Consider the following 22,128-nt stretch of genomic DNA (forward strand, 5'->3'; position numbering starts at 1 on the left):
TTAATCCGACCCCTAGTTGTCAATGGATCATTGAGTTTGAATGTTGCTGAAGGAAAATCTGACAATATATGAGTTCATTTTCCACCTGATTTTGAAATATTCAATACGCATCTATATTGGCCTTGAACCCTGTTCTCATTTGTAAGGTCAATTGCTAGAGAAACTTCTATCTGCTCGCCTTTGGCTTCTAATATTCGGAGACCTGCACTTAAACACAGCAAGTGTGTGCTATGGCATTATGTGATAGCTGAAACTTGATATTCTGTAGGAGGGCCTTATTATTTCGGTTTTTTTCCATTGTCGCAATTCGATTCACAACAGCAACCTGGTGAATTTTCACGAGATAAAAATTTACCTTCATTTTTTCACCATGGTCTATAAAAACAGATAAAGGGATGGAAACAAAAGGGTGAAAATGTAATCTTCCAATGGGAAACCAAAGCATGTTGAACATTAAAGAATCTAAAAGAATATCCCCTGCTGGCTTTTACGCGTAATTAACATACGCGTAACTAACACCAAAATATCTCTCTCAAAAAAAAAAGACAAAAACCACTGAAATATCGAAGAAAGTCTTTTCACGTCTCTAGAGAAAATATTATTTTCTTTTTAAAATTAAAAAAAAAGGAAAAATCCAAATAAATAAATGATTTAACAGTGAAAAACCCTAGTGGGTCTCTAAAACCGACTCTAACTCTCAATGATAAGCTCACTCTCTCCTTCTTCCAATCACTCTCTAAAACCCTTCTCTCTTTCTCTTCCCTTCTCCTCTCCGGATACGATTCGACGACTTCGAGAGGGGCGTGGGGCGTAGCCCTCTCTCTCGCTCTCCGATCCCGCCGCCCGATTCCACCGTCAAGTCTCCGCCTTTCTTTCAATTCCGGTAACTTCTTCAAACCCTAATCCCGCGAATTTTACTTCCATCACCAATTTAGGGCTTCGATTCTTTGTCTGTTCAAAGTTAGGGTTTTCCGTTTCATTTTTTAATTTTTTGGTCAGTTCTTCGATCCTAGTTACTTATCTCGCCGATCTCGTATTAGATCGTCTCTAGGGCACGATTTGGGATCAACGATTTGGGTATTTGGTTTTGTTAATGATCTACTGCAAATCGTTCTTGTTTAGTTGAATTTGAAGTCTCCCAACGCGCTTCTGGGTTTCGATTATGTATTTGGGTTATCTGTTTCTTTGTTCTTTGTACTGTATAACTTATACAGTATAAGTATGAATAGTACACCAGTTCGTGTAGTTATTGGGTTAATTTTCTGAATGCCTATCTGATTTATTAGAACTTGAATTCAGGCTGTGTTCGTCTTCTGTTTCGGAGTGTGTGTTTTTACTATGATTGCCACCGAAACAACCATGTTATCGGGCAGCAAGCTGAAGATCAAATTTTCCTGCAAAAGAATAGAAGTTGAGCCCGGGAAAATAGGGCAATCCGATGACGGGAAAGTGTCGCGTGACTTTGGGAATACAGTGTCAGCCAGGGGTTTGAGCTCTGTTGCACAAACTTCTCTCCCGGGTGGTAAGAAGAGGGGACCCCCAGGGGATATTGAGGCTCCGAGAGAGAAGAAGCTGAAGATGGATCGTAAAGTGAAGGGTCAGTGTTCAACAATTCTGAATACACTGATTTCTCATAAGGACTCTTGGGCCTTCAGAAAACCAGTTGATCCTGTTGAGCTACAAATTCCTGATTATTTTGATGTCATCTCTTCTCCCATGGATTTGGGAACGATCAAATCAAAGCTGGACAGAAATTTGTATTTTGGTGCTGGAGAGTTCGCAGCTGATGTCAGATTGACCTTTTCTAATGCCATGCTCTATAATCCCCCGGGCAATCCTTTTCATCAGATGGCAAAAGACCTAAATACGAAGTTTGAGATGAAATGGAGACATCTCGATGTGAAGTGGAGTCAGGGAAGCTCGAAGGTTGATATGGGGAAAAATTCGTGTGGGCAAGTTAAGAAAATAACTGAAATAACTGATACAAGACTGAATACCCATAAATCTACTCCGTTTCAGAGTGTATCAGTGTCCAAAAGCCCAGTCCCCAGCAAAGAGAATGTTGGAGCTGCTTTTGGTGTAAGTGATGGTGAGGTAAGCGGTAGTCGGTATAACATTGAAGTAAACTTTTTGTGCGGTTAATTATTCCGCTGCTATTTGCCATTTTAAAAGTTTGCATCTTGTCACTCTGTCTAAGTTGTATGTACTTTGTTTATACAGGTAGAGCTTGCTAAAACAGTCAAGAACTCCACTCCAAAAATGTCGGGAAAGAACTTCAATAGAGGTATAGTATGCAAGTTTCTGCTTTGTGCTATTTATAGGAGCTAGTTGAGGGTCTTTAGAGATAATTGTGTGTGTGTCATATAGGCTGCGATAGTGGTGGCAGACAATCTTCTGGCTCTAGAAGTGCAAAGCAGCCACCAAGCTTGGTTGGTAGCAAATGTGGAACGTGTGGCAACATTACATGCCGATGCAGCCTACGCACTGACTATCGCTCCTCAAGTGGTTAGTTATTTGATCTTTTGATCTTTTCTTTTGCTGGCACATTTCACGCTTTAGAATCTGCTTGAAATTAATTCTCTCTCTTTTTGTTTCAGACATATCTTCTGAGAGGTCTGTAGGCAGAGAACAAAATCATCATTTGTCTATTGCCAATGTATCCGGACCGGTATGTATGGTAGTATCTCTGTTTGACATCCTCAAAAGTTTCTGTTAAAAGTATTATGCTTTGTAAATTGTAACCTTTTGTTCAATTTCAGGATTGTCAAGCAAAAAGCTCTTCTACATCCCATATGAGCAAGTCAGATCCAGAGTCTGATGGTGAGACGACATAACTTTACAAATATATGATTTTTAGCCAGTTTTGCTTTAGTGATCTAAGTAGTAGAATGGTGTTGGAATTTGAAGGGGCCGTAAGTGCTCTGGATGAGGAAACCATATGTCCCAGTTCTCAGCTTACAACCCCAGTCACAGATGCTGCTTCTGGAGAAGGTCAGTTTCCTTAGCAATGCCTGAATCGAGTTTTGTTTCCTTTAACCCTTCAACTTGGCATATTACATATTATTAATTTGTTGTCATCAATTTTGTCTAGAATGGAGCACTCCTATTTTTAGTGTTCCACTATCACCAAAAAAGGCTCTCCGTGCTGCAATGCTGAAGAGTCGCTTTGCGGATACTATTTTGAAAGCTCAACAGAAAAGTCTACTTGATCAAGTAAGACTTCTCTTTTTGATAAAAGATCATGCAAGTTTTGTTTGATGCATTTGTTTGCAGCATTTTAGTCATTGTCTGCTCTTATATCATTGATTCACTAAATACTGTTTCCTCATATGCAGGGTAATAGAAGTGATCCACTGAAGATGCAACAAGAAAAGGCGAGATTAGAGCGGAAGCAGCGTGAAGGTGATCTAAACATATCTTCTTTATTAGTATTTTCTTTTCTTTTCTTTTGTCTGTACATTTGAAGGACGGCTCTCCTTTAAATTTTTGTTATTGAAGCATTTCTCTTGTCTGCGGAAACACCCATATGTGCTAATATAATATTATTAATCAGTATGCAGATTTATCAAAAAAAAAAAAATATTGTAAAACAGGTCATTATAGAAATCTAGATAATATATTGTCCGTTCTGTGTAGTCATCTTCATGAAATAAAAAAATCCCTTTTGGTAACATACATAAATTAGTATAAATTGTTGTTTGGTTGAGTTCTTAGAATATGCCATCAAAATTCATTTATGTAACCATCTGTTTTAGAAGTTCATGTATTGTTTGCAAAGCCATGTTACTCTTGCGCCTGTTAGAAAAACTGGCATTTATGAAACAGCTATGTCTTCTTTGAACATCCCCTTTTTTGTCATTATGGTGAATGAGTTTTTAATGGCATGAGTAGTAACATTTGTTGACGACTAGTTTGAGTACATGTTGTCTGGTACTTGTTTCTTGATATATATAATTGTTTTATTAAGGGAATATAACAAGTATTGCTGATCGTTTGCAAATGGATCTCCCTCCCTCTCTCTCTCTGTCTACAGCTGCCTTTTGACTGATGATCATAATTTTATCGTATTACAGAGAAGGCAAGGATTGAAGCTGAAATAAGAGCTGCGGAAGCTGCCGCACAAAGGCAGGCTGAGCTTGAATTGAAGGAGCGACAAGAAAAAGAGAGAGAAGAAGCTCGTATTGCCCTTGAAAAGGTTAACTTTTGTTCTATTGTATATACATCTTCATTAGTGGGCGTTATCATCTTTGGTACCTTTGTGGTCTAATATGATGACTAATTTCATCCAGATGGAGAGGACTGTTGTGTTTGAGCAGAATTGCTATATCCTAGAGGAACTTAAAAGATTAGCCGGATATAATGGTGGCTCTTGGGGATCACACTTCCGTTCACCACTGGAGCGACTTGGTTTATTTATCAAGGAAGAGTATACAGTAGATGTTGATGAATTGGAGGAAGGGGAGGAAGGGGAAATTTTGTGACACAGCTTTGACTTGGCTTGGCTTCAGACTTATATTATATGATTGTATGTGTTTCTGTTCTCCAACTCGGGGATGTTTTGAGAGGGAAGAGACCATTGTAAATGAAATTAGGTGAATTACACTGATGAATCATGTGTATATATATATATGAAATATTAGGTATAAAAGAATGAAAAGAAATTATTGGAGGCTAACTCCACAGGTTATTTCTCTTGTTGGTATGAATTGAATTGATTGATTACTTGGTTATAACTGTCTGTGGGTATGAATTTCTTTTTCTCATAAACAGAGACCTAATTGAATAAAAATGCCAAATGACCTTGCCACACCTGTGTCGGAGGTTTCTAAAGGCCTTTTTTTATTTTTTTTTGTCAAATGCAAAAAAAAGATTAAAATAAATGCCAAATGACTTTGGCTTTTCCTTGCTAAAATTTTTCTCTGTCCAAAGGATTATTTTAAACAAAAGAATGCTAATGACCTTTGCTGACGACTTGTCATTCGGTGGTAATTTATTATACACTTGTCAAAATCTAATTAAGGCGTCACACCGGTAACTTGGAAAAATTTCTCAATGACTTCAGAAGTTTTATTTTCCTTATCTCCAAACAATGGAAAGGATAGAGAAAATCATAAGAGCAACTCCAACAGCTTTCTTATAATTTCTGTATAATAGGGAAGTAAAAATCAAAGCTTTAGCATCTTTTTCTTCTCCAACTCCAACAGATACTCTATTTTATAGCAATCTCTAAAATCTCCATATTCTTTCTTAAATTTTAGAGATTGCTGTAAATATAGGGAAGAGAAAATTTCCTCACTCTCTCTAAAATAGGGATAATTATAAGGAATCTGTTAGAGCAAAAGAGACTCATTTTTCTCTAAAGTAGAGAAAAATCAAAATATGGAAAAGCTGTTAGAGTTGCTCTAAACAACCAGTTCGCCAACTAAATATTCGTCACCACTAGTTTGATATGAATTTTTTTTTTTGGCAATCTTATATATGAAAAAATTGAAGGAGCTTCTGCCAACGAATTTTCGGCACCACTTGTCATATATGAAGAAACAAATTTGTGTCGACGTTTATCTATCAACCGAATTCCAGAGGACCAGCTTAGCAACACGTTGGTAAGATTCGTTGGCAGAGGTGTTGTTTGTTTGTTTTTTTGACAAACTAACGTGTTGTTTGTTGTTATATATATATATAAAATATAATAATAGTAAAGCAAGGCCAAATGAGAGAGATCTATTAGGATCCCAAGTTGTCCATAGATTTAGTTTTACTCACTCCTGTAATATATAACATAGGCAGAAATTTTATTTTACGAACACGCAGGCCTCTGGACTGGTATAGAAGCCTGTAATACCCATCTTATAATTTGAAAAGATAAAATTTCTTATGATTGAATGATGAGAGTGCTGAAGGTCGATCAGCAGATCTACTACTAGGTTATAATTGACAGTACTAACAAGTCAAGATGCAGAGAAAACATCTGGAAAAGAAAAAACAAAGCTACTAGAAAAGAAACAGCATCTATGTCCATTCTTATCATTTAAAAGGAAGACTAACTAAACCATACGAGGGGAAGGGGGAACAATTAGCAAGAACTTGGTCACTCTCGCAGCTAAAGCATACAATGCTCGGGTTCAGAAAACATTTGAGTACTAGAAACGAGCACTATACAGATCACACTGTGTATCTATTCTTGGCACCTCTCTCCTGTCGCCTTGCATCGTCCTGCACAGCCGATCAGACCAAAACATAAATTATTACTTCTTTAACTTAACATGATTTGTGTAAATCAACAGATAAAATGCATGAAAGAGATCCTTACATGAAATATGAAGCCTATAGTTTCGTTGTTATCCAGAAAGCCCTTCCATTGTTTTCCAATGCTCATCTGTGCAAGAAAGACGATATGAGACATCATCCAAACTTCAGTTATGAAAATGCAACTTGTAATTGTAAATAAATGAAAACTTATGGTGCCCACATTAATTTTCAGAGAAAGAGCCTGGTTGACACAGTGATCCCAGTGAAGTTAGAAAAGAGAACCCATATACCAGCAAACCTAGCGGTACCTTCCCCGTTTGGTGAGGAAGGGAGAGACCTAATGGTGTGTGTAGTTGAACCAGAATGGGTCCCACAGATGATTTGTGGTAAGGAAGAAACATGAAGTCAGAAACTTAACCAGCAATACTTAGTTTTTGGGAAAATAGAACATAGTTGAAAGGCAACAGTTAGTTGGTGATTGGATCAAGAATTTCACTTTTATTCTAAATCTGTTTTTAGTCACTCTTTATGGTTAGGGACGAAGATGAAGACGAGAATAAGCAATTGATTGACTCTAGTCGGCAGTAAGCCTACCTACAACATGATAGAAAACCTCTGGAAAGTCCTTTATAGGCAACATGTACAGTAGATACAGATGAAGAGCAGCCCAACAAATACATTGAGTAGGACATAGCAACTACCTGAGCAGGCTCATTTGCTGCATTCTTGGTCCAAATAGCAATTTTTTCTTGCCTAGTTCTGACATTGACAACTGCTCCACATATTTCATCTCCATGATCAAACTGTTCCCCAATCAGTGCTAGCAACTGGTACCAGTAAATACAGAAAATCAGAGAACACATAAAACTATAACTTAACCTAGAATAAGTGAATAACATTTGCAGTTTAGACCATACCGTATGCAGCCAGGGATGATCAGATTTCCCTTTAGTAAAAGTTAGAGTCCATTTCCCTCCATTAGCACAAACAGGATCCTCCCACTTAGGCTCAATTTTGTTTTTGAAACAATGGAGGTCCGTCCCCATAGACAACTTGCTTGGATGGCGTATATTATTGTATATACTGAAAGCCGAATAGAGTATTAAGTTATTATCAAGAAAACATCAACTAAAGTGCACAAGTATCACTGGAAGTTGATATGAGTTATCCAGTTCCAAGCACACAGTGATTTAATTAGCCACAAATTTCAGACAAAAATCCCCATTCTAATCGACTATAAAGCAGTGAATTATGATTTATTGCGAGACGAATATATATCCAACAAAATCCAAAAAATAAATCACTCGAATATAGTCATATACAGACCGAAACTTTTATCCTAAATCTTTGTTTTTAACAGATCAAAGAGAGCAGATACTAAGAAGCTGTAAGAAACACTACAAACCCAAATCCTGGATTTCCACTCTATCAAAAACAAATCTGTAAACCCCATATCAATATCACCTTAAACTCAATCTTTGGAAATTGCCTTCTCTACCTTCATCAGTCCAGCATAATTTTAATTCAATAAGAGAGTTCAAAATGGAGACTAAGTTACTATCAGTAAACAGTACAAAAACCAAAACCCTGAGTTTTCTCTCCATCAACATAGCAAATTTTCACCCAAAACCCCCAATCCAACAGAATAAAAAAAAAAATCAATCTTTCAACACTGCCTCCACAAATTTTCCTACTTTCCAAGATGCATGTTCTTATCTTTCCCAAAATTCCCACTCATTAAAAACCCTAAAAGATCCGAATTCAGGAATTACAAACACAATAGAGCAAAAGATTCATATGTTTCTGATCAAGAAAACAAACAAACAGAAGAGAATGAAAGAATGACAGACCCCCAGAATTCCTCAACAGTAGAGAAGGTGTAGATCGGGCGAATAGAGCTGCCCCAGTCCTCTTGCTTGGGCTTGGAGTTCTTGGCCGAGGGGCTATCGAACCAGAAGGTCCATGAGTGCTCCAGAGGGTGGTGCAGCGGCTTTGCGATCTTCGAAGACACCTCGTCGCCGCCGCCGCCGACGATCTCTCCTTCTTCCAGCTCGTTCTCGTCTTGCATTGATTTTGGGTTCGACTCCGTCTTGCTCTGATCTTCTGAAGCTGAAGTCTTGCCTGCGTCTTCCACCGCCATGCTTTCTAGGGCTTCCCTCACTCTCTTCCCCTCTGCCGTTTCGTTCGTCTTTTCTCGCGTTTTGATTCTCTCTTCTCTCTCTCTCACTCTCTGTTTCTTCCCTTCTCTATTCTTGTTGGAGTTACGGATGACACGTGTCACAATATCAGATGTTGTGTGAAACACTGATCAACGGCGGAGAAGTTGATCAAGGGATCTGTTCATGAGTTTGGATACAATAGTTTGCAAAGAATGTTTAGACCATTTCTATAACTTTTTCAGTAATGAATTATGAAATATTCTATTTAGATGTTTTCTAAATGTTACGTAACACTTTGATAGACATTTCGTTAAATATCTTATTACAAAATATTTGAATTAAAATAGCGTAATAGAGTGGATATGAACTTGCTTGATATAGATGTGTAGCTCGTAATATAATGGTTAGGCTGCGAGTTTGCCGGTTTGAAAGAAACATGGACGGAAGAGATGAGATATTACCTTTGCCATCGTAGGTAAAAGACTCCACTAAAAAAATAAAAAATAAAAGATAGACAGATTTGGAGACGAATGTTTCGTCAACAAAGTCTTTTCAAGAAGATATACAATTGAGGCTCTTCAATAGCATTGGCATTCGGATCGATCGTTTTGCCTATTGTCTAGATGCAACGCTTATTGCTTTGCATCTGATCTATGACTTAGCATTTTATTAAGAAGATCGACCCCGATTATAATGTAGGGTGGACGAGACGAGGACCAAGACTCATGTAATCCTCAGATAGGCTAACTTGATGACGTGGCACATTTTTATTAACTATGTGAAAAACTGAAAGTATAAAAAAGGGGTGAGGGTTGAGGGCTTGAGGCTATTTGTAATCAACGTGAAGCTCACTACCCTCCATATCCATTTAATCAAAGTTTGTTTACATTTATATGCTCAATATGGGTTATGTGCTATTCGTCTTGTTACAGCATATGTCATATTATTTCGTACAAACTACTTGTACCAGTTAGATATTATTACAATTAGGACTTATGTGCAAAAGTTGAGTTTATTGTTGCCGAAGATGAGGGTGTCACAAGTGAAGTTTTAGTAGCTACTGATAGAGAGAGTCACAGAAGTTAAAAAAAAAAAAAAAATAGTGCTAAATTCGATAAAGTAATCATAATGCCATAATCAAAACTAATTATCAACAATTAGAGAGGCCCAAACACTTGTACACCCTTTTACAAGATTCTTATTTTCTAATGTGTGACAAACATATTACATTCTCACACTGTACTGCTGGGCGACACGTACCAGGTCGGTAGGAAAGGGTGCTCTTGACAATTGCTGGAGGCTCCAATCCTTACAAGTATAAACACATTTGCAAAATCACTGTTAATGTGGGACAAACGGTGTACATTCTCACATTGTGTTCTTTGGGTGACACGTATGAAGTGGGTAAGAAATGCTATCTAACTACGGACAGCCAAATATTGCTCCAATCAACATTAGTAGTTTTCTAAAATGATTTTTTTTTTTTTGACATTTACTAGAGTAAAATAGCTAAAATACAATATTTTTGTTGCTGAAAATGTCATATAATAGTGTAGTTCAGCAAACTGTACAATAATAATTTACTTTTAAAGGACCGTCAGAAAGAGCCACATGTTTATTTCAAAACGATAGGTTAGCAACTCTGTCGTTTTGAAATAAACATATTTATATATGAAAGATGTTTGATTATTCAATAAAAAGAAAAAGGATATCTAAATAAACTTAAAAATTCATAATTTTGTTTCTCTTTAATACATGGTGTTTTCTTTGTTGCACATTAATGAATATGGTTCTTTAGTATATAGGTGAATAAAGAGATGCTTATAGCTCCACAGTTCAGTTCGGTCTAGTTGTGGTTAAATAATAAGCAGTGTTAGAGCAAGTCCACTGGTTTGCCCTTGCCTGGTTATAGTCATGAAAAAGCTGACTAGGTGACTTTCTTTGCAAAATCTTCTCTTCCACCGGTGGAAGCTTGACTGGGCAAGAATCACTCCTTCCTGACTACAGCCAAGAAAATAGTCATGGGAATGACTATTTTCATGCCCAGGCAAGAAAGAGACGAGCTCATGGAGAAGGAAGGCTGCAAACACAACGTGGGGGACGTCAGCAACACAGGGGAGAAGGAGACGCGCCTGCTTGGGAAGTGAGGGACAGCAGCTTGACGCGTGGCGCCGCAACTGCTGAACGACTACAGCAACGCGCTTGTCGCGTAGCGACATCCTTTGGGCCGGCAGCTGCAGACCACGTGGAAGAGAACCATTGGAGGCTTTGCATTTAAATACCACTGATGAACAGTATTTTTGCGTGAACAGTAGCGTGAACAGTGAAAGAGTGAAAAGTGTTCATCGGGTAAGAAAAACAACGGGTGCAAACCTATGTCCAGTGGCAGTGAATAGTAACTTGACCGGTCGAATTCTTGACTTCTCGACCTTGACATTTCTTGACTACGGGTGGACTTGCTCTTATAGCTTTTAGCTTAAAAAAATTCTGACCAATCTCTGTATATAAGTCGGTGTCAAATGGTGAAACTTCCAGCTTTACAGGGGAATTTTACCAAACACTACTAAATAAATAATTAAAGCTCTCTCAAATTGGTCCGTAGACTAGTGGTCGGGCTGTGGTATCTGTCATCCTTGAGTGCGTCAGAAGTCAATGAGCTCAGCGCAATAAGAAAACTTCATTTTGAATTTTTGGCGCTGAATTACTGAAAATATCCTTGAAAAGAAGGATTTAACAGCGTGCCCCATCACCAAATGAAACCAAAAAAAAAGAATTTTCTCCAGTTGAGACCATCCTTGGAAGCCTCAATCACATGCGTATTTGCCTCTCCATATGTACATGCATCCTGCAATTTGCAATCACTGATCGAACTGCAGAATCAGATTTAAGGTCATTGTGGGTAATATGCAACAGTACTGAATAGTGCGCATGCATCCATGAGATCAATGTTCGACGGATGAAGTGAAAAATGTCAATCACTTGTCGACTTAAAATAACCTTTTGAATTACCTCAAAAACTCATGCATGCAGCATGATTTTCAAAATACCCCATTGGATTCACCTAGGACCAATTACACCATTTCACAAAAAAAATAATAGCTCGTTAGAGAAATATTTGTTGTATATATTGAAAAAGAATTTACTCATAATCCACAGCAAAAACAAATTTCTATGTCGAACCCAAAACAAGAGTACTTCGGCCATCATCTATATATCTGGTGCTAAACGATCACCCAATCCTACAGCAAAAACCAAAATAAAAATTATAACTCGAACACAGATTGATTAAAGAAAAAGTAATTAATTAATTAGTAAAGATTGAACGAGGCTCACCTCAATATCTTCATGATCGTCTCCTTGTGATTCTTGATTGTTGGCAGCCTCAGGGGGCTTGTGTTTAAAAAAGTTGCCTACTCGAACCAACATCGAGTGGACTGAATCTTTACGCAAGCAAATTTCATCAGTCGCAAACAGAAAAAATAACGGCCTGATTGCGAAAAAGGTTTGGGATCTCGCAGCCGGAAAAACCATGGGAGCCAAAATAATGATAAAGAAACCATACATGATCACTTCATGGTCGTCCCAGTTTCGTTTAGAGGCCTTTTTTTTTTTTGGTTCAGAGGCCTTTTTTTTTTGGTTGAGGGGATGGCTTATTGTCTAGTCTTATAGAAGAGTCAAACTGTTTCCGGGCTTTTGGATCCATGAGTATCTCATAGGATGAGTTGAGCTTTTGAAACTTGACCTTGGCATTGGGATCGTTTGGCCTCTTGTCTGGATGCAACTGCAAAGCCTTTGCTCTGTATGCCTCTGTAATCTCTTTCTTGTTAAGCTTGCTGCCTTCCTCACCAGATGGTAAACCCAGAACCCTATAGTGATCTACGACCACTTTCTTCTTCTCCATATTGATCTCTGAGATGGACGCGCAGGGTGCAGGTTTCTGACGTAATTTGAAAATTATATACAAACACCTAGGGTTAGAGTCCCGATTGTATCATACAAGAACTAGGACTATAGCTAGAGTCCATATCAGTTTAGAGTCTAGTTGTATTTTTTTTTGAAAAGTGAGTCTAGTTGTATATCTCAACTACAATTCATATTGATCGTGGAGACATATATATATATGAGAACAATTCTTAGGTTCACTCCTAGGGTGAACGAGAATATTCACCCTCATTGTCGATTAACATACTTTTACTTAATAAACTTATAATTCAACGGTTCATATCTTAAATAAGTTTTTTTTTTTTTTTTAGAATACATATATTAAATAAGTCTTTAAAGATTATCTCTGTAAAAAATCAATCAAATCAGAAATCGTTTAATTATTTAATTGAATCAAACAAATGGATAGTTCTAACAACACTTACTACTGTTATGATGAATCGTCCATGTATTTCATAGAAATGAATAACTAAAAGGTCTTCAATTTGATTGGTTTTTTACAGAGCTAATCTTTGTATTACGATATACAACATGAATGGTTGGATTATAAAATTATAAAGTTATTATATCGCAAGAGAGGGTGAATATGCTCATTCACCCAAGGGGTGAACGTAAGAATTGTTATTTATTTATATACAAAATCAATTGATACCAAAATTACAAAATTGCCCAAAAAAATCGTATTGTTTGATTACTGAGTCGTTATTAACACAATAACACATATAGCAAACACAATATGAGGGCATTGTTAATCATTGTGGTACATTTTTTTGATGCAAGGAGGTCAGCCCTATTTATTGATAAAAAAGTGATTACAGAGAATAGAATTCAACTGCTACAGCAGTAATAAGAAAACTAGGAGAAGAAAAGTAAAAATTATCCTGCACTAAATCATTCCCATGTGCAGCCAGCAGATGGGCAACCATATATGTTTGTCTTCCTATTAGCATAAACTATCCTCACATTACACAAGTCCTCCAACATCAAGCTCAGCTGCTCAGGTCTTCACATAAACAACTAAGTGTCGTAGAGAGCGAGCCAAGTTGCCTCTGAACCTCCATAGCATCTGTTTCCAAAATGGGAAAATGCTCATTTACCCAATTTTAGCTTAAAATTTGCCCACTTGCTCCACCAACTGTTTTTTAACTCCATTTACCCAAAACACTCTAAGAGATTATTTCCCCTTTACCCAATTAATTCTTTTTTATTTTTTTTTGAGACTTTTTTGCCCTTTCCTTCTTTTTCACTTAGAGGGAGAAGTCATCCTCCACCTTGCCGGCCTCTGGTGACCAGTGGCAGGGCGCCGACGACCGGTGACCGGAATCCGGCAAACGCTGACCGGAATCCGACGACCGGTGACCGGAATCCGGCGACCGGTCCCTAATAATATCCAGTAACCATATTATTGCCTCCCAGTAATCATATTATTGCCCCCCAATAATCATATTATTGCCTCCCAAAAATCATATTATTGCCGTCCAGTGAATTGTATGAACTCTCAAAACCAAAATGAATACACTACAGGCACAATTGATCAATTTATAATCATATTATTGGCTCCCAATAATCATATTATTGCCTCCCAATAATCATATTATTGCCCCCCAATACAAAGTCCAATGTCTCTACTGCCTCCCAATAGACCACCAAAAATGCACATTTTTGTAGGATTCACATATAATTTGACTTTAATACACAGAAAACAACATGTAACTTATCAAAACACCACACTATAGTAATCCCTGTCCCTCGTATCAAAGTCTACTGGGGGCCAATAATGTGTCTACTGCCCCCCAGTAGACCATCAAACAAACCCCACAGTTACATTGCAATGTCAGATTACTTACATTGTTGAACAGATAGTAGATCATTGGCCTCCAATCCAATAGACATATAAAAAAAAATGCTATTCCTTGCAAAAAAAAAAAAAACTGAACAACAATACTTAAAAAAAAAAAAACGCAGCAACCGGAGTAATCCATGTCACTCCTCCGGCGACACCAGCAGCGCCGTCGCTCGGCCCAGACGAACGAGGACCTGCAGCGCCTGGGATATGCAAAGAGAGGTGCAATGTCTCTGTGGTCGAGCACAAGAATCGAGGTGAGGAAGAATTCTTACAAGTCGGGGGTGGACGCCGACGTTCCTATCCGACCCGAATTCCCACATCGGGACCAGCGCCTCCGGGAGCTTCCAGCACGAGCAGCAGCGACTGGGACGATGGGCTTTGACGGTGGGCTCGAGGTCGGCGAAGATTACACCTGGGATATGCTTGCCGGCACCGATCTCGGAGAAGAAGATGGTGGGCTCGAGTTCGGCAAAGATTACGCCTGGGACATGCTTGCCGGCACCGATCTCGGAGAAGATGGTGCTGAAGGCGTCGTGGCTCGGCATCTGGCCGTCCGGCTGGGGGGGAAGGGGGAGAGAGAGAGAGAGAGAGAGAGAAATCGGTGAGGGGGGAGAGAGAGAGATTAAAATAAGGGTAATTATGTCAGTAGAAGTTAGATTGGGTAAATGGGGTCAAAAAACTCTTAGTGGAGCAAGTGGGCAATTTTTAGGTTAAAATTGGGTAAGTGGTCACGGCCCCTTCCAAAATAGCCGGACTGAACCCATGTTCTGCCTCAAAATGAACTGCATGCATGCAAGCCTGCACCTCAGCATATTCTGCTGAGATTGAACCCCTCATGCTACCTGCTCCACCGCCCAGCATAGTTTTATTTGAATCTCTAACAACAAAACTGAATCCCCCAGTTCTAGTTTCATGAAAGAAAGAACCGTCGACATTAATTTTACACATACCTACCGGAGTAGCCACCCATTTTGCTACCCTAGCTACCTCTACGAGTGTTGTTATGAGAGTTGGAATTATGGTACCTAAACTCCTCAAGTTGAGAAACTGACTTAATGATCACATCACAGGCCATGCTAGCCTTAATTATCCTCCCAAGCACGAGAATTCCTCTCTCTCTCTCTAGATACTCCACAAACGACAAAATAACCCCCCTAAATCACTTAAGACAGTCGACTTGCACAAAAGCTCAACCAAAGTAAAAGACTTAAGTTATCGATTGTGGATGAAAGCAAACCTGTCACAAAATACCATTCTGCTTCAGAACTTCCTGTGTGTAAGGGCAGTCCCTACAAATATGCAAGGTAGATTCATCCCCCTGACCACACAACAAGCACACTTTTGACTCCAACTCAACTCTCTTTGAAGCTAGTCGTTCTAGAGAGGGTAATATATTGTGACACACCCTCCAGATGAAGATCTTGGCTGCATTAGGAATTAAGAATTTCCAAAGCTTCTTCCAAAACCCACCATTCACCATCAATTCTAAAAGCAGGCCCAGAGCTGCTTCTGCTTTTACCTTCAAAAAGCCGGTGCTTCCTAGAGAACCGGGCTGTTAGGAACTTTATCAAACACCAAAGTGGGTTGTGCTTAGGGGCGGATCCAGGAATGAAAACCTGGTGGGGCTAGAACTTCTTAACAAAAAATAAAATAATATATATATATATTGGCAATAGAAATTGATTAATTGATTAACACCATGTCTACAAAGAACTCTTGCAAGTCGCAACAGACCACATACTTCATGTATAAGAACACAAGCATGAATAAGAAAAAGAACAAAACAGAAGCATGAATTAGAAGGAAAACATGCCCTTTATTGATTACCATACAAACAAAAAGACTCAATTTTGTTCCTTTGATCTAAAGCTACTACAAAAGATTTAGTTTTTATTGATCACTATGCAAACAAAAACACACATTTATAATCAAACACAAGATGTGGAAGCAAAGCTGCTCTGTACCTCCACTAGCTATAAAACGCTTGTCCTTACTGGCTTTGTAATTGACAAACATGTTAAAACTAGTTCTATAACATCACCTGGCAAGTTGCTAATTCTATCCAACTCCATTCTCAGTTTGGAATTGGACTTGTGTCTTTTTCTTGGCTCCATACCAAATTACCAATCACTTCCCTTTATTCAGAAATAGGATGATATATATATTATTAGGCAAGGGCCGCTACAAATGCAGCAGAATATAATTTTATGTCAGAGTTGATATAATTGACTGGTGTTATACTTTTAAAAAAGCTTCCTTTGTCAAAATAAAATTACTTTTAACAAAGATTCAAGCTTGGTTTTGATATCAGCAAAGAACAAATTTCCTACATACCATTAACTTTCATAAATTGAAGAAATACATAAAAACAAAACTGGGTCATAAACATGAATGCAACAACCCAGAGCTTTAATCAAGAATTAAATCAAAGCTTGAGTGAAATAGAGAAGAAGAAGCTTTAAAGACCGATCAGAGGAGAATGGGCTCTTGGACAGTATGACGGAGTATCGGAGAAGAGTGGAGTCGTGGAAAGACCGAATCTGCTGCATTCCTGCACCTACTAATAGATGAGAGTGGAGTCATGGAGAGTATGACGGAGTAGCCGAAGGGAGTAAAGACCAATCTCCAGTTATGGGTGGGGCTTCAACAACGAAACGAAGTAGTTTCATATATAGTATATGTAGGTAAAATTTTTTTCCCAAAATTCCTGGTAGGGCTTGAGCTACCCATCATTGTTTTGGATCCGCCCCTGGTTGTGTTTATAAGCAGGGGAGCTAAACGCAGCCTTAGCTACATATTTCTTATCCGGAATTGCAAATATTCTTTTGGTTTAGTTGAGTGTGTGCAAAGCTAATTTGTAGAACACGTTGTTTTTATTTTATTTTATGGAGTGATCAAAGAAAAATACCCAGAATTGAAAATGTAATGGGAAGAGAGAAAACGGCAAAGGAAAATAAACCTGAACTGCCTCGGGTCTCCTATAACAGTCATTGCATGCGTCTTTCAACCGTCCGTTTCTAACTGAAGCAACCTCCACTCTCTTCTCTCTCACTCTCAGATTCTCAGTCTTGAATCTCTCTCCTAGTCTCTTCTCTCTTATTCTTTCAGCTCTCACAGTCTCACTCTCAGATTCCCAGTCTTGAATCTCTTTCTCCTAGTCTCCTCTCTCTCATTCTTTCAGCTTTCACTCTCAGATTCCCAGTCCTGAATCTCTTCTCCTAGTCTCTTCTCTCTCAACAGTTTCTGGAGGCCGATCAAGAATGTCAAGCGGCTCAAGCCAAGAAGAAGTGATTGGAGCAGGAGATAATACCGGAGAGGGCGATGGTGTGAGCTCCGGAAATATTCAAGGAGCTAAAGTGAAACAGTTCGATATTTGATCTGTAGTCTCGGTAATTGCTAAGGACCTTTGAGAATATTTTCTAAATTCTTCTTGAGGTGAAGCTTTCCATTTAAAGGTTTGATATTAAAGTACGCTTCACGACGAGTTCATGATAATTTTTTGGAATTTTTTTTATATGGGAGCTATTTATTACTAATTTCTGAAATTTAGAAAATTATTAAAGCAAAAGGAAAATGTTATGGTGCAATCTTGGCCGTCTGTGTATTATTTGTTTGATCAGAGCTATTGAAAATCATTCAAGGAAGGACCATATATAGAGTGATTCTTGCGTGGGGCAGCTACACCGCCACGTGATGCGGCTAACCAATCAGTGTCCAAGAAGGAGGGTATTTTGGGTATTTCACATTTAAAAATCAGGGACAATTTCTGAACAAAGACAAAAAAAATTGAGATTTGATTGGGCAGTCACACCGTACACGTGGTGCGGCTACCCGCACCTAAGAATTGGCCCCATAGATATAGCCTATCGACAATTCAAAAAAAAAAAAAAAGTCGAGAAAAGCCATCAACGACCTGACGAACTGCGTAGTGATCGATCGGAACCTCTCCATTTGGCGAAGATAGGGCGGCGCACCGGTACCGTTCGGTTCGTCTTGACGACGCCGACGTGCCTCTTGTCACGGATAGTCCATGCAAGGAGCGAAGAGAGAAAATCGAGGCTCGAAAGTTTCTAACTTTCTGGCGGTTCCGCAGCATTTTCCGGCGATCGTTTGTCGTGCATGAGGTACGAAGTGTGACCTGCTCTTCGAGCTCTACATGTTCGTATAATTAGTTTTCGATTTTGGTTGGGTATTGGCGGATTGATGATTTGTGTTTTTCGGTGTCATCGGACTTCGTCGGAGTTCACTGTTCACGGCGGCTTTCTTGTGTTTTTGGGTTCATTCCCGACAAAAATTCTCGTCCTAGAACTGGAATTGGAGCTCGGTTATGTTCAATTCATGGAATGGTTTGGTTGGAGAGCTCGTTGGCGTTCGCTGCTGGGAATTCCAGTAAATAACAAGGTGAGCTATTTCTCCATGGAGAATTGAAATCAGTTTTGTGTTTATCTTCAAGTTTTCTGCCTGAAATTATTGGAATGGAAGTTTGTTAATCGAAATTCCATGTATTGGCTTGTTATGTGCCGGGTAAAATTGTAGAGGAATGAGCAAAGGAAGGGTTTTTCCCAGCTAATGTGTTCTTCGTCAAAGGAGTGAACCCCAATACCCCATATGTTTTAGTCTTGTTTGGAGTCGAGTTCATGAGTGGAAGGCCGCAAGAAGGGACTTTGTGGAGCTGGACCAAACTTGGGTGTGGAACTCTAGAATGAGAGTGGTTACTATGATTTTCACCAAAGGTAATGATCTAAAAATAGATAAGAATTGCTGTGAAATGGTTGGAGTATGAAGTTGATTTGTTTGGGAGTTTATTAATTGCATAATTTGTTAAAGGTAGAGAGTCTTGGTGGCTGTAATCAAGTTATTGGAAGTACAGCGTGCTTTTGGACTTGTTGACGTTGCAATTTGGGCTGGTGGTGAATTATAAGGTTTGATTGTGAGTTGTCTGCTTGATAATTGATATGTGATTGGTGACTAAAAATCAAAACGCAAGTTGTGGAAAGCATAAATTGCTCGATGTGTAAAGACTAGGAATCGAATGTTGATATATAGATCTTTGGGTAACTGCATCATGTATTGACTAATTGGTCTTAAAAACGTGGAATGAAAAAGAAAAGAACGATGACTGTAAATTTGGATGCTATACCATTTGCTAGTGAGACTATGAAACCGAGAGATGGAAGTGTATAGATTGTTAGTTAATCTGGTATATGCTAGTTTCCAGTAGAACGATGACTGTAAATTTGGATGCTATACCATTTGCTAGTGAGACTATGAAACCGAGAGATGGAAGTGTATAGATTGTTAGTTAATCTGGTATATGCTAGTTTCCAGTATACTCTGTTTGTCATTAATTATGATACTGGACATAAGTTCTAAGTATACATATACATTGTGTGTTAATGGATGACGTAGAACTTGGGTTCATATGAAATTGTCACCAAGTAAAACTCGGTTATTGAGTGTGAGTTTGGCTTAAACTGAAGAGTGGTGTAAAAGGGTAAATAGTTTTGGGTGTCCTAAGAAATAAAAAGGATGACACCCGATAAGGAAAGGAATTCATTTTGAAGGAAAATAATTTAAATGGACTTGGTAGTATTTTCAGTGTGTTATTGAATGGAATTTTGTTTTAACACTAGAATACTATTGTTGTCGGACTTAGGGGCTCCAATTACCCGAAATGTGAAACGTGGTGGTGTTGGCCTAGGAAAGCGAATGCGTTCAGAGCTGCAATATTCCAGGTAGGGGATTCTGGACTTGCCTCAGTAATTTTTATGCATATATTTTAAGGAAATTAATGATGCATGAAAAAGAATTTGGTTTTTATTGCATTTTCTATGAGTTATTGTTTGATGACCTGAGAGTGAAAGGAGCATAGCGACTTCCTTGGGTTTCGATCCCCTAAACCTCCGGAGGGGCTGTATGGACTGAAGAGTGTCTGACATCCTTTGAGGTGTGGCACTGCTTCTAGGTGATACGGCGTAAGTGGACACTCTCGCTATACCTTGTCTGTGTAAACGATATTAATCTTGGTAAGGTTGTAGTTGGCATAGCGAACGGTCATCAGGTCTGTTTCATTCTTCTGGGCCCTATTGTATTTTTTTTTATATATACGAACAATGGTTTTGTGTTTTCGAACACGTTTGTTTATATGCATCGTTTTCTCACTTACTTTGCCGGCACCATTGTTTAATTGTTTTTACACCTAGCTGAGGTAGAGTCTTATTGAGCAGCGAGGACGAAAGCTCACCCCTACAACAGTTTGTGGATGCAGGTACTGTGTATGAAGACGAGATAGCTGGACGACGCTGGGTGTGGCTTAGTTACATTATATTTCAAATTATGTCATTGACGGAGTTAGATCTGCATGACAGGTTTTCTTGTTTCTTTTACTCCCTCACAATTTGTTTATCGAGTTTGTAATTGTTCGTAAAGTACCGGCCCTCTTGTAAATTTTTCGGATGGTGATCTTGAACCGGACTAATATTCGATAATTGTTTTCAAAGGACTTGTATTTGTGTTTAAAGAATTTTCCGTTAGCTTTATAGTTTTCACCTCCCTTAAACAAATGCTTCCGCGCTCAAATTTTTGTAAGGCACTTATTAAAGTATTTTAATTTCCTTGTTTTGCCTAGCAGATTCTTAGGATTTGAGTTAAGAATCTTGGCTTGAGTTCTAGGAATCCGCGGCACTGTAACGTACTCGATTTGATGAGGTGCAAATCGGGGCGTTACAGATAGCGAGGGTGACTTGGATGGAGGGTACGCTGACATCGACAAAGCAACAGTTCCAACAGTCGCCCAACCTCCACAGACCTGGTGGCCACGCTTGAGAACCACAGTCTCAAACTTTGGAAGACGCCATCCGGAAATAAAGAAAGGTTTCCAACTCGTTGTAATGGTGGCCGAGTATCCCTATACTATTGTTCTTGAGCTTCCGAGAGTGGGTGACAAGATCGAGTGGCTACGTACTTGCTCCGACGAGGAGCGAAAGGAATGAGTGAAACTGCAGCTATTTATATATATAGAGAGGCTTTCTACTAAGGGATCCCTTTTTTTAGTCTATTCTAGGGATAGGGAATTAAACCAAGTTTTCGATCACATTTTGGCATCTCAACCGTTCTGTTTTTATGCCCTAATATGTAGATTATTTCTGCAAATTTTCAGCCGAATCGATGATTGTTAGGGTATCAAACTAGATTAAATCAATGAACGAACGAAATCTGTCAAACTTGAACCGTTCATACTTATAATCTTAAATTGTCATTTTGCATACCTTAATGATAATCAATTTGGCTGAAAATTTACAGAAGTAATCTACACATTAAGAACTAAAAACTGAACTGTTGAGATGCAAAAATATGATCGAAAAGTTGGTCTAATGCCTTATCTCTAGAAAAGACCAAAAAATGGATCCCTCACTAGAAGGGCCTTGTATATATATATATATATATATATATATATATATATATATATATATATATATATATATATATGCTAAGGAGGTTCGTTCCTTAGCTAAGGAACGGATTTTCATATTTTGACCACTTTTCGATCACATATTCACATCTTAACTGTTCAGTTTTTAGGTTCTAATGTATAGATCACTTTTGCAAATTTTCAGTCAAATTGATGATCATTAAAGTATCGAACTTGATTAAATCAATGAACAAACCGAATCTGTCCAACCTGAACCGTTCGTGTTCATAATTGTAAATTACAGTTTTGATACCTTAACGATCATCAATTTGGCTGAAAATTTGTAGAGATGTAGGACCTAAAAACTGAACAGTTAGGATGTGAATATGTGATCGAAAAGTGGTCAAAATATGGAAATCTGTTTCTTAGCTAAGGAACGGACCTCCTTACCAGAGCAAGCTTGTATATATATACAGAAGTCAGTTATGTTGATGAAAAATACAGAAGTCGGTTCTTGGATT

General features: G+C 38.5%; 3 protein-coding genes and 1 long non-coding RNA gene across 7 annotated transcripts; 2 read left to right on the forward strand and 2 right to left on the reverse strand.

Moving 5' to 3' along the window:
- Positions 1–671: 671 nt before the first annotated feature.
- LOC133729341 (transcription factor GTE12-like) lies at positions 672–4,687 on the forward strand. Of its 3 annotated transcripts, none has more exons than XM_062156853.1 (11): positions 672–883; positions 1,287–2,094; positions 2,221–2,284; positions 2,368–2,505; positions 2,598–2,677; positions 2,760–2,820; positions 2,908–2,991; positions 3,092–3,213; positions 3,336–3,402; positions 4,074–4,195; positions 4,290–4,687. In XM_062156853.1, exons 2-11 carry the CDS (start codon positions 1,339–1,341, stop codon positions 4,479–4,481), a joined length of 1,686 nt encoding a protein of 561 aa, XP_062012837.1. In that variant the 5' UTR covers positions 672–883; positions 1,287–1,338; the 3' UTR covers positions 4,482–4,687. The 3 variants fall into 3 exon arrangements, with proteins under 3 accessions (XP_062012837.1, XP_062012836.1, XP_062012838.1); XM_062156852.1 differs by having other exon boundaries at positions 1,300–2,094; XM_062156854.1 differs by having other exon boundaries at positions 674–883; positions 1,300–2,094; positions 2,598–2,668.
- Positions 4,688–5,992: 1,305 nt separating this feature from the next.
- On the reverse strand, positions 5,993–8,480 carry LOC133729342 (eukaryotic translation initiation factor 4E-1). The gene is made up of 5 exons (XM_062156855.1): positions 8,100–8,480; positions 7,167–7,332; positions 6,951–7,076; positions 6,311–6,376; positions 5,993–6,213 (listed from the first exon to the last, which is right to left on the reverse strand). Exons 1-5 carry the CDS (start codon positions 8,387–8,389, stop codon positions 6,163–6,165), a joined length of 699 nt encoding a protein of 232 aa, XP_062012839.1. The 5' UTR covers positions 8,390–8,480; the 3' UTR covers positions 5,993–6,162.
- A 3,149-nt stretch (positions 8,481–11,629) lies between these two features.
- LOC133731285 (uncharacterized) lies at positions 11,630–12,309 on the reverse strand. The gene is made up of 3 exons (XM_062158695.1): positions 12,089–12,309; positions 11,742–11,895; positions 11,630–11,647 (listed from the first exon to the last, which is right to left on the reverse strand). Exons 1-3 carry the CDS (start codon positions 12,307–12,309, stop codon positions 11,630–11,632), a joined length of 393 nt encoding a protein of 130 aa, XP_062014679.1.
- Positions 12,310–18,123: 5,814 nt separating this feature from the next.
- Positions 18,124–20,663, forward strand: LOC133728374 (uncharacterized). 2 transcript variants are annotated; one of them, XR_009855820.1, is made up of 5 exons: positions 18,124–18,597; positions 18,733–18,929; positions 19,024–19,118; positions 19,853–19,931; positions 20,452–20,663. It is a non-coding gene; the product is annotated as an uncharacterized LOC133728374 (long non-coding RNA). The 2 variants fall into 2 exon arrangements; XR_009855821.1 differs by lacking the exon at positions 19,024–19,118.
- Positions 20,664–22,128: the final 1,465 nt, after the last annotated feature.

Source organism: Rosa rugosa, chromosome 2, assembly GCF_958449725.1.
Source record: "Rosa rugosa chromosome 2, drRosRugo1.1, whole genome shotgun sequence".
Taxonomy (NCBI): domain Eukaryota; kingdom Viridiplantae; phylum Streptophyta; class Magnoliopsida; order Rosales; family Rosaceae; genus Rosa; species Rosa rugosa.

Coding starts and splice junctions, on each gene's coding strand:
- LOC133731285 (XM_062158695.1), bottom strand. CDS start 12,309: ATGGAGAAGAAGAAAGTGGTCGTAGATCACTATAGGGTTCTGGGTTTA. Junction 11,896..12,088: donor GATCCAAAAGCCCGGAAACA/GTTTGACTCTTC, acceptor TTTCGCAATCAG/GCCGTTATTTTTTCTGTTTG.
- LOC133729342 (XM_062156855.1), bottom strand. CDS start 8,389: ATGGCGGTGGAAGACGCAGGCAAGACTTCAGCTTCAGAAGATCAGAGC. Junction 6,377..6,950: donor CAGCAAATGAGCCTGCTCAG/GTAGTTGCTATG, acceptor TTTCTTGCACAG/ATGAGCATTGGAAAACAATG. Junction 6,214..6,310: donor CTATAGGCTTCATATTTCAT/GTAAGGATCTCT, acceptor TCGGCTGTGCAG/GACGATGCAAGGCGACAGGA.
- LOC133729341 (XM_062156853.1), top strand. CDS start 1,339: ATGATTGCCACCGAAACAACCATGTTATCGGGCAGCAAGCTGAAGATC. Junction 2,821..2,907: donor GTCAGATCCAGAGTCTGATG/GTGAGACGACAT, acceptor TGGAATTTGAAG/GGGCCGTAAGTGCTCTGGAT. Junction 2,992..3,091: donor AGATGCTGCTTCTGGAGAAG/GTCAGTTTCCTT, acceptor AATTTTGTCTAG/AATGGAGCACTCCTATTTTT.